The sequence below is a fragment of the Alternaria ventricosa genome (assembly GCF_023758065.1).
Source record: "Alternaria ventricosa strain BMP 2768 chromosome Unknown scaffold_7, whole genome shotgun sequence".
NCBI classification, from domain to species: Eukaryota; Fungi; Ascomycota; class Dothideomycetes; order Pleosporales; family Pleosporaceae; genus Alternaria; species Alternaria ventricosa.
In genome coordinates this window covers 1379342-1390833 of record NW_026055687.1, presented here as the reverse complement: position 1 = coordinate 1390833, position 11492 = coordinate 1379342, and the positions used below count along the sequence as shown (strand labels likewise).

The 11492-nt window shown below is 54.6% G+C and overlaps 2 protein-coding genes across 2 annotated transcripts; both read right to left on the bottom strand.

Moving 5' to 3' along the window:
* Positions 1–3618: 3618 nt before the first annotated feature.
* J4E93_005225 (uncharacterized protein) lies at positions 3619–4430 on the bottom strand (the record flags this gene model as incomplete). Its single annotated transcript, XM_049343147.1, is given in 2 exon segments — positions 3619–4408; positions 4423–4430. 2 exon segments carry the CDS (start codon positions 4428–4430, stop codon positions 3619–3621), a joined length of 798 nt encoding a protein of 265 aa, XP_049200147.1.
* A 3144-nt stretch (positions 4431–7574) lies between these two features.
* Positions 7575–10513, bottom strand: J4E93_005224 (uncharacterized protein; the record flags this gene model as incomplete). The annotated part of the gene is made up of 2 exons (XM_049343146.1): positions 7575–10392; positions 10509–10513. The coding sequence occupies 2 exons, from the start codon at positions 10511–10513 to the stop codon at positions 7575–7577; spliced, it is 2823 nt and encodes a 940-aa protein (XP_049200146.1).
* Positions 10514–11492: the final 979 nt, after the last annotated feature.

The following is an 11492-nucleotide window of genomic DNA, read 5'->3' as shown; positions in this document are numbered from 1 at the left end:
GTATATTACATGTTGTTCTCGCTTCCGGCTGTTCTTTCCTGAGCTGCAGTCTCTCAAGGATCGTTTTGATCGCACGCATCCGGACGATAAAGCCTTCTGAACTACCTGAGTATCGATACCAACGCGAAAGACCGCTTTCCTTTGCTTTGATTCGACTACGAGGCTGAGAGCTGAGAGAACGTACACACTATCGACGTGGTGTAGCGCTGAATAGAAGATATGAGATGTGAGAGCGTCCTGTCTTTTAGTGTCGCGTGGAAACTGGCTTTCTGGAGTAGGAATGTAGTTGTAAGATTTCCGAAGGAAGTATCGATGTCAGACGAGGGGTATCTTCAGCTGCCCGGGTGGGTGAGGCCCCGGGGGGCCAAGAGCCTTGGCTAACCGCATTTGGCCGCGCTACTGCGGCCTGAATCCTCCACCCGCAAGAACGTCATTCTCCCTGCTGTCGGCTTTCGCGGTTCCACATCAAGAACACTTTCGCTGATAACTTTCGGTCGTTTGCACGCATTAACTGACAATTTCCGGGATGGGTTGACTGTGACCAATGCGGAAATACATTGGATCGGAGCTGAGCGTTAGGCAGCCGCGCCCTGTGATCAAGCCACCTCTCATCGCATTTTGACGGCCATCCTCCAATGCATTCAGGCTTCCTTGATGCTCCAGAACTGCGCCACGCATACGCGATCGGATAATTGTCATGACACAGACTGGAAAGTGCGACACGTGTCGGCAGCGCAAGGTCAAGGTAAGACGCCTGTCAAATCTCGCCAAGAATCCGTTGCAAAGCATTGCCAGTCGTCGCGGGTTGGAATCCGTTCTTACTGATGGTTACATAGTGTGACGAAGTACGACCTAAATGTAGCGCATGTAAGAAGAAAGATAGGCCATGTAGCTACTCCTACGGCAAAGCTTCAGCATTCATCGTGCAGGACCCTAGGCAATTGACCAAGCATGGAAGATCCAAGGCTAGCTCTGTCGTATACCCATTGGGCTCTGCTGAAGAAGGTTCACGCTCGTCCTCAACAACCCCATATTCAGCAGATTCGACCTCAGCCACTGCCTCAGACCTCTGCATCACTACCGAAAGACACACCGAAGATCGCCTAGGTTGCTTTCAAACCCTGGCACCGCGTTCAAGATCTAGAATGCAGCCGTCGAAGATGAGAGAATACCGGCAGAATCTTGCGCTGAAAGTACATCTCCAGAAGCTACGAGAAGAGAGCCCTCTCGTATCATATCAGCCATCCTCGCCCGAGACGACCCTGATCTCCCGATACGTTGGCGTGCTCGGACCAGATCCCGCCGGTAGGCAGCCTTTTGAGGTCCTAGGGACCTGGATACAGTCCATTCCCTCGCGCATCGGGTCGAACAAGATGCTTGATCTGGCCGTCCAGTTCTTCGTCGACAGTCACGCTACATATCGAGATGACATGCACTCGAAGCGCAAGGTCGCCAGAGCTTCAAAGGCTAAAGCGCTCAAGGAATTGCAGCTCGCTGTGATGAACACTGATAACAAGGTCACGTACGACATTCTGTTGGCTACGAAATTACACTACGCTGCTGAGGTTAGTCAGCCTGTTGGACTTCGACCTGCTTTGCTGATCACATGCAGGCTCTTCTGGGGCTATGTACCCTGTATTACGCCATTCATGCGTTTGGAATCGCCGAGCTGCTAAGGTCGGGCGCGGTAGCGGAAGTCGACGACGATCATTTCTGGAATTTGATTGACAATACCTATGTCGACGATGTGAGTACTGTTCGGTGTTAGGAGTTCACTGCTGATGTCAAAAGGTGCACGAGGCGATGATGACGGGTCGAAAGTCGGTATATCACAACGACTATTACCTGTCGGCTACGATTCCGCCTCCGATCGATACAAGAGATGTCGTGCTGTCGCCATCACAGAGAGCGTCGATGGCTGTCATGCACGTTTTCATTCAATGCCCTTATGCGGTAGCATTGATCCGAGAAGCCATTTCGAACCCCGGCGACACGACCGCGCTTGCAATCGCCATGTCATATCTGGAGGGTCTGATGCAGATCGACGTGTCGCGGCACGTAACTGAGCTCATTGAAACGACCGTGTCTGTGGTACCGATCCCACCATCACCGGAAGTCGCCGACCTGATGCCCGACACCCTCGAGTTCGACTCGGTACAAGACTTTATACTTTGCACCAGAAGCTGGATGTTACAGTCGCTCCTATGCGGTCTCGCGGATACGCTTTATCGATACTTCCCAGCTGAGGCGGCGTTATCGCTACTCCCGTCGCCTCAGCAATTACGGATCATCGACGTGGATAGCGCACTCTGTCTCCAGAGGTCGCACAGATGGGCAGATTCAGTCTCCAAACACATTCCGCTTTTGACAATGCGCTTACACACTCCACTTCAGATGGCCATTGCCCCATGGCACCGCATGACGCGAGATCTTTCTACCCAACGTTCACCATCAGCCTCGCCAGGCAGCCCCTCGGACGTGGCTACGGGGCTCACTCGCGCCAAGCGCATGCAAGCCTGGATAGTCAACGAAACCAACAAGATACACAAGAACTGGAACGTCGCCACCGTCGATGAAGAAATTCTTATAGAAGCTCTGGAAGCCCTATCTGGAGAGAAGATGCCCGATTGGCTTCCAACACGCGTGCGATTTATCCCCCAAGAAGGCGAAATGGCACTACATATGGAATTCGAGAACAGAACAGGGACCTACTCCACTGGGAGAATCGATGTGAGCAAGGAGCCTCCGCGCAAATTGGCGATGCCGCCACATCCTGGGGAAAAGGGACAAGAATGGCAGAGGAAGAATGTACACGTAGTGGAACTTCCACTTAGACCAGGGAATGAAAGACCTGTAGACTTCTTACATAGTACAGGAAGGAACCTGTGTACGACTTCAGGGTGGTGGCCTCAGTCAAACGAAACATCACACAATAGCTAGGAGATAGTTAAGTAGAAAGCAATCTCCATTCTCGTCACCACTGGGTATCGTGACAGCTACATCGCCCTCCTCCCTCACTCCCCTCAAACGTCCCCTCCCGATGTCTTCTGCAACCTCCTTCTCACCCTCTCATCCCACCGTCTCCAAATCTGTCGTATGCCCAAGCCGGCATCTCAAAACCCCTTGTGTCCTTCACCGGTATCACCGTGGTACTCCTGCCACATGCCCGTGAGTTGCTGGGCGCCGCACTTTGCGCACTTGAACTGGTGCTGGAACTGCGGGTACGGGCTCCGCGGAACGTTGTGCACGATGTTGGCGGCGCAGCAAGAGGGGTTGCAGCAGAAGTAGGTGTATGAGGAGGTTGGGGCTGGTGTGGTCATCGTTGTGGTTGTTGTAGAGGTGATTGAAGGTGGTTCGTTGTGGTGGTGTGATATGGTTTTGGGGTTTGTGGTAATGTGGTGAAATTGTGGTAGTGGGTAGTTGTTGGAAAGGGAATAGAGGATTGGGCTTGGAAATCGCTGTTTATATAGAGGGAGGGTGAGAGGCACAGCGACGAGGTAGTGTTGGTGAATGGTGAATTGACTGAGACACGCTGGGAGTGCTGTTGAGGCTGTTGCGCCGAGGACGGCGTCACCGCTGATGAGCGTGTCTACTGGCATTGTCAACTATGATTCACCTCTACTTCGTGCTCTTGAGTTGCTGCTTCATCTCCTTTAGCACCTCACACCCCTTCGTATCCTTGCTCCCACCACGGCACGCAGGACAGGTCCTTCCATGCTGAATAAGAAAGAAGTGCAACTTGAACTTCAGCTCCGGCGGGATCACCGCATCCAAATGCAACTGCGTATTCTCCCTACTAGCGTCCTTCGGCCTCCATCCCCACAAGCCAGCAATGCGATAAACATGCGTGTCAACCGTGAACCTGTTCCTCTTCAAGCACCAGCCCATTACAACGAACGCAGACTTTGGGCCCACGTACTTGTAGCTCATGAGCTCTTTCATGGCATCTTCATCGCTGGCCTCGAGGAGGTGATCGAGATTCCAACGCCCGTAGCGACGCTTCACTTCCTCGAGGATGGACATGATGATCTTAGTTTTTCTGACGTGCAAGCCGCCGCAGCGAATCGTCTCTTGTAGTTTGTCCGACCCCCCATTATATATCTCCTCGTAGGCGAACACCGAGCCGTAAGTCTCCTTCATGCTGTCCATTGCGCGTTTCGCATTGTTCCAGCTCGTGGCCTGGCTGAGCACGGCGACGATGAGGGCGTCGAGGACGAATGGGATTGTCTCGGGTGTGTTGGTGTCTTCGAACTCGGCTTCTACGGCGTCGTTGTGTAGTTTGTGAAGGATGTCGTAGGCTAGCTGGCACTCGCGGTTTGTAGGGTGACCAAAGTCTGGGTATGGCGTGGATGTCGCGTGGGCTGACCACGCTTTCCATTTCTTGTCTGCGCCGGCGGTGTCGTCTACGCTGAGCTTTTCTACTTTGACATCGCTGGCTTGGTCGTTCGTCTGCTTTGTATCCTCATCACTGCTATGCGCGATAGCATCTCTTTTTGCGGAACGATTTGCTGCTCGGCTGTTGACGCGCTTGCTGAGCGTCTCTTCATCAGTAGACGAACTAGAATGTCTTCTCTTCATCGCACTACTCGCGGTCTGTTGCGCAGTGCGTGTCGCCGCTCTCGCTGATCTTCTCAGAGCCATGCTGTAAATTAACATTAAAAACAATTCGGGTAGCAAGTGTCTCAGACCATGTTGTAGACGCGCCTGCCTTTTGAGAGAAGCCGAGCAGACGCGTTCTTCGAACCGAATACTAATCAGCGCGCTGACGTCTTTACCAGTCGCGGCTCTAAACCCTGCAGAAGGACGCGCTAGCCAGCCTAGTGATCGCGTCGGGTTCCGCGGACGCTGAGATCTAGATTCGCGAGATGCAGTGCGGAGGCGCGGCGGCACATCGAAGGTCCGGCAATGAACCCATCTCGGCGCTAAACCCACCCGCGGGCGCCGAGCAACCCCAGTATCCTCGTTCCGATGCGGCTGGTCGGCAGAGCGTGCTCTCGTCGCAAATTGCACTTATAATGTCTCGACGCCTTTGAATTGATCGACTTTCATGGTCGCAGAACACCGCTTACGCCAAATGAATCTTACCTAGTTATGCTTCAGCAGGAAATCATGCAAATCCTGCGCCGAGTCACAAGGTTCAGGTTGCATATGACGACAACTCCTGTCTCCCGACTTTGAGGCCCTCAAAAGAGTCTTCGTAAGGCGCCAGTATTCTGCTGCATGCTTCTCAAAACCCATGTCGGGCGAGATCAGTCCTTCGCCATCTTGTGTCGCCGCATCCCAGAGAGCCTACCATCTGTTGGTGGCGTGAAACATGGGTTCTACGTTCATGAAAGTGAGGAGGTTCATCCCAGATGTCATGACGATGGATAGCAGCGCTGTGATTGTCAGCGAGTCTTTGATAGTATGGGTGATGAGAGAACGTACCGCAGATGAGTAATAGCAGGTTTCGGGGCGGGACGACTTCCTCAGGCTCGTTCGCACGCCTCGGAACAGGAGAGAAGAGCACGCGTGACATGAGTTCGGGTAACGTGTCAGCTTGTGATCTGGGAGGTTGAAGCGATGCAAGACGTGCGAACTCGCCGGCCGACTTAGCTGCGAAAAGACGCTCCTCGCACGGAAGACCGCCTGTCATCTCACAGATGGCAACTTGCGGGGTAGTGTTGAAGAACACCGATAGAGTGCTGTCGAAGATGCAGGTCCACATGCCAAGTCTGCGAGTGTTGTTAGTGACACTGAGTCCACACCGTGAGCGAGCTCATAGTACCTCAATCGAATCTCATCAGCGATAAAAGCTTCCCAGTTATCCCTATCCTGGCAAGGAATAATGTGACGCTGTTTGTGCGCGAACAAGCCTGAAGTACGCATAGCAGCGACCAACGCCGGGATCCTTTGGAGTCGGATGCGTCGTCTTGTGGCGATGTCGTTGTTATTGTTTAGGAACACCAGAAATAACAGACCTGCTTGCATCAACTGGAGATGCTCATCGTCAATCATTACCGACTGATCAGCCAGAAATGTCTGCCAACTCGATGAGTTCAAACTACGTGCCGCCAGTTGATCGAAAATATATGCCTCCGCGACGTGGGAAAAGCGTCGTATCGCGATAGACGATTCAGATCTTAGATTCGGCATTGAACCGAATATGATGAGCGCAAGTAAGAGCGGAAGAGAAACGGTTTGTAAGTCGAAAGTCGGCATGTGCAGAATAGGAAACGAGGGATGAATGTAGCGGAAGAAAGCCCAGACAAAGTGCCGCACGTTGCCGACTGTTAAGACGGCTTTGGCGAGCTGGTAGTCGAATGTCGCATCGACAAGCTTCCGTTCCCACAGCGAGCAATGCTTAGCAGACAGCTCGTGTAGCAATTCTGTTATACGGGCTTTCAAAGGATATCCAGATCCCAATTTAGGTGTCGGCCGATCACTTATGACCCGAGAGTGGGGATCCTCAGTCATCAGAAATAGGAATCCAAAGGACACAGAGGGTGTCTCAGAGAACTCGGGATACAGCTCGTCGTGCGCAATGACATGACGTTCAGGGTCCGGTTGCACGTAGGCTTCGCCATGTGTGTGATCGAGCTCGGCGGCTTCAGCGGCGATCGTAGCGGATGGGTGATGGCCTGTTGAGATCGTGGACTCGCGGAGCAAGTCCATGGAGATGATACCCACGCGCTGTCCGTTAGGTCCAGTATCAGAATCGGCATAGCTCGAGCCCACGTCTCTTCCAGTAAGCCAAGTAGCATCCGAAGTATAGCTGTCCTGCCGCTCACACGCCACGCCAGCCTTGCGACAACGCGCACACGGCGATTCGCCATCGCATGAATCCTTCTTTATTCGGCATCTGGCACATGCCGTTCCCAGTGCACGCCTCTTGCTGGGCCTACCGATGTCTGGCTATCGTGAGCAAGAAGTTGGAAGCGCGTTGCAGGGTCGTCTCACGTGACGCTTCATGGCGACGAAGATTTTGGTAGCGTGCGTAGACCTTTTTGCATGTCGCGCATTGGAATGATTGAGGAGTGCTTTCATGTATGTGGTGGTGGTGATATATCGCGGGAGTCGTAAGTGACTCGTCTCGCTCTGCGTCATCGAAGATGGGAGCCATGTAGTGCGCATTGGAATAGACGCAGTAGTAGCAGTGCGCATCTGCGTTTCGTGTACCGACGGAAAGGGGGTTGTTTTATTACGCCGCGAGTCATGTGTACGGATCCGTCAGCGTCGGACTAACCCGAACTGGGACGACAGGGTACTCCTGGGCTTCGCCCTCGGGCCCGACGTCTTCTCTGTCTTTCGCGCTCGAGCCCGAGGGGTCTTTTCGCGAGGGAACTTTGGTTGTGTACATTGGGGAGAGACATTCGGTAACGGTGGTTCGCCAGGCTCTACGTCTGAAGTGGCCTGTGCGTAGAATGCGGCCACAACCACAAGGGAACACGCTTTAGAAAATGTATGATTGAGATCTCGCCGGTATCCACGGTTTCTGATGGTGTTTACGAAGCTGCATTGTCCAGAAGAGGCCGACTGGCCAATGTAACGCCAGTATCTAGGTATCTCATTATCATTACGAACTCCACCCAACCTCAATAGAACCCCTTCCTAGCCGTCCCTTTCTTCGTCCTATTCTCCCCCCAAATACAACAAACACTCAGACTCTCGCACCACCCCTGCACCATCGTGCTCTCTAGTTCCTTCTCCACAGCAAACACCTCCGATCCATCGCCCTCCCTGCTTGGCCCCACGCCCAGATGTACCGCTTCCTTGTCTTGCTTCTTGAGATCCGCGTTCCATGCTTTGATCTGCTTCTGCGTAGCTTTCTTGTACACGCGGATGGGTGTGTGGGCGTTGAGATACGCGGTAAAGTCTTCGATGACAATGGGGTCGTACATGAGGATCTTTTCGTGCCAGGTAGGCTTACTGGGGTCGGTGGTTGGAGGTAAAGACCGGATATGACTTGTTATCTGAGCAAAGACCTGGGCTTTGATGTTCGGCCATTCGAGAAGCGGGGTCGGTATGCGGTGGATGGGTACTAGAGTTGGATCGGCCGCTGAGGCTTTCGCTTTCACCGATTTGCTGGGTGAGGCTGTTGAAGAGAGTGTGATTAGAGACAGAGGTTGCGAGTTGACGTGTTTAGTTGTTCGGGGCGGCGTGGGGGAGAGGAGCTGCAAGGCTTCGTCTTCGGAGTCGAGGATCTCGTCTATGTCGATGAAGCGACCTGGGCCCGTGGGAGGCGTCGAGGGCATCTTAGTTCTGGTCTTTGACTTCGCGCGAGGCTTCAGGATTGGCGTCGATGACGCGGAGACTGATGTAGGTATTGCAGCATGCGATTTCGTCGGCCTTCCGCGCTTCTTCGGAGAGCCATCCATTGGCGTTGGTGCTGAGGCTGGAGGTTTGAAGATCGAGACTGGCGATTTCCGCATCTGCGCAGAGGGCGGAAAGTCAAAGTCGTCGATGTCAACAAAGCTGTCTGGTGAGACAGGTTTCTGACCGGAAGGTGGAGGCTCTTGCATGAAGTCGTCAATGTCCTTGAAGCCCGTATCTTTCATTTGATCATCATTGTTGCGATACTTCGCCATTGGGGTGGCGCGTGAGGTGCTGGGAGGAGGCATTGGTGGATCAGAAGATATGGAAATTGGTGGCGGCGAGTCCGGTGGTAAATCGTCAATATCTATAAAGTCAGATTGATCATCGCCTTGTTCATCAGGCGCATCGGTAGTGCCATCCATAAGCAATGGGATGTCTTGCGTTCGGTCTGGCTCGGGTATGTAAACGTCCTTCAAGTGCTCAAGCATGCCGCCCTCGTCGTCTCTTGCACTCGCAGCCCATAGTGCGCGCTTGCCTTCCACCCTGCCGAGCCGTGACCATCGCGGCGGCGCGCCATACGCAACATTGTCGGTGTCCTGCTCAGACTCCTTCAGCGCATACTGTAGTTGACGTACCATTGTCGGCGACTCTTCAAGCACAAGCTGACTTGATGTTCCGAACAAGACGTCCTGCTGCTGCAAACGCGACATTGCCGACGAAGGGCTGAGAAGCTTCTCCGCGACAGGCTTGGGCTTGGCGGCTGCTTTCGAAGATGCCTTCTTTGACCTCGGCTTAGGGTCTGCTTTCTCTGTGCCTGACTTTGAGCTGTTACGCCTGCGCACTCGCTTCTTCGGTGCTGCATCGCCGTCCGCCGCCGATGCATCGTTCAGCGGCACCTTTGTTGTAGTTGTCGAAGCTCGGGACTCGAAGAAGTTGATAGTCGCATCGTCTGGAACTGGTGGTGCATCCTTCAAGGCGTACTGCTCTGTAACGAGGTCGGTGATGGTGCGCGGTTTCTTCTTCGGTGCTTTCCCTTTCTCGGGTGACGAATCTCTGGAGTTGGTGTTATTGCTGGGTATCTCGACAAGCTCGATTCTGCGCCGCTTTGTCGCCGCCGGGGCCCCTGTTGCGTTGTTGGATTTTGCAGCGATCTGCGCAGTTGGCGAATGTGCGTATGCGAAGTTGGAGAGGAGATTCGTGAAGGAGCCATCAGCATTTTGCGATAAGGTCTTGTTCTCCTTTCCCGTCGAGTCGGTGAACGGCGATGCGATTGTGGTATCGGGTGGCGGCGTCCAGTCTCTCGTCCTCACAACAGCCTCCTCCAACTCCAAACCTTGTGCGATGGGATCTGGCTGTCGCTGCTTGGGTGCAGCCTTCTTCTTCGGCTTTGGGCTGTCTGGCACTTCCCAGATCGATTGAGGCTTGGCTTGAGTGTCGTGGTCCTCTACATGAGGCCGTGTTGCCGACTCCTGGCCTCCGTCTGCTCCACCTCCGAAATGCGCAGACACAAGCGACGCATCTCCCTGCTTGCCCTTCCCTGCCCCTGCTTTCGCCTTTGTGACCCTGGATTTCTTTGGCTTTGGCGCAGGCTCCGCCCCATCTTCCGTAGTCTTGACCTTCTTCGCGCGAGGCTTGCGAGGCTTGCCAGACTTGGTCAGCTTCGGCGCATCCGCAGCTGGTGCCGCAGGGTCGACCGGGGGTTCTGTCGCATCATCGTCGAAAAAGGGAGACTTTGTAGGTCGTTGCGGCGGGCGGCGAAGTTCGTCGTCCGAGTCGAGGATTTCTTTGTCTGACTTGGGTTTCGCTTTGCGCGCTCGAGGCTTCGGTTTGGGCTTCTCGGAGCCGTCTGCAGCGGTAGTAGTAGTTGTAGCCTTCTTCGTAGCCCGCTTCTTGGGTTTCTCCGCAGCCAAAGAAGGCTCTGTGGTATCATGTGAAGTCCGCCGTGGTTGCGCTTGTTGTATTGCATCGAAGTCGTCGTCGAGGCGGCTCGTGAAGTGCTCGGAGCGTATGAGGCTGCCGACGGTGGCGAATCCTCTGACAGCTCCCTCGGGGATGGGAGCAGCTCGTGCATTGCTCTTCGACGCGCCGGCCGTCGGTCTGAGGGGACTCGCAGGAGGGGAGAATGCAAGAGGGGAAGATGCAAGCATGGCGACGCGACGGGAGGGGGCATCATGTAGCGGGGAAGCGGCCGGCGGACTCGAGGATAACACCACGACATCGTATGTGGTATTGCCTGCCATTCTGAGGCGAGGAAGGGGCCGCCAGGCAGCCAGTACGGGCAGACGGAGAGGGGCAATCCATAGACTCGGCCTGAGTAGTTGGGGAGGGTGTGGTGTAGAGTAGCGCTGGTTGGTGAAGCCGAACAATGCACGGTCTTTGGGTCAACTGAAGTTCATTGCTGCAACACCAAAGTCTCCATCACCCAATTCCCAGCCATGCCCCTCCACCACCGCAGCTCCCACATCAACCCCCTGCGATCGAGCTGCAGCCTCTTGAGGAGCTCTACAAGTACTAGCAGATCATCATCATCGACTTGTATGACTGCCCCCGGCCGCATACAGCGCGGAAACCGCCTCCGCGGAAGTCTTCCAAAACTCATCGTAGCCTCCTGCCCTCCCCTCACCCCCGACAGCAACATGGAGCAGTCTCAAAGCTTCAGGACACCTCCTTCGTCCAGCTCAGTTCGTCTGCGCGCTTGTCGCAGCTTCTGGCGTTGCGAGTGAGGTTCAGGACAGCCAGAGACGTCGCTGCGAACCTCACCCGCTAAACGAAGGCCCTCGGCATCCTTCTGCGAGCCTCACACAGCGAGAGGAACTCCCGAAAGACTGCAGTAAGTGCCTCTAGTCTTTGCTGTCGACGTCCTTGGCCTTTGCTGCCCCTCCCTGAACCTGCCTCCTCCGCCGCTACCCCGCCTCGAAGCCACACACATCACCCAGCAAGGACAAGAGAACGTGCAGAGACATTGCTGATGTTTTGGCTTACAGACAACAAGCTGCTGCTGTAGCCTCGCATCGGCAGCGACATCCTCCTTGGGTTGACTTCAGAGCTGCCTCCGACACACCTCCGCCGACAACCCTCAGCGACAAGCATTGCTGAAGCACTGCGCAAGAGCCGAAGCACACGCCCCCATCGCTGGCCCAAGGCTGGCAACTACCCCGGCGATAGTCCATCTCGCTGTCGATGTTCTGGCGGCATGG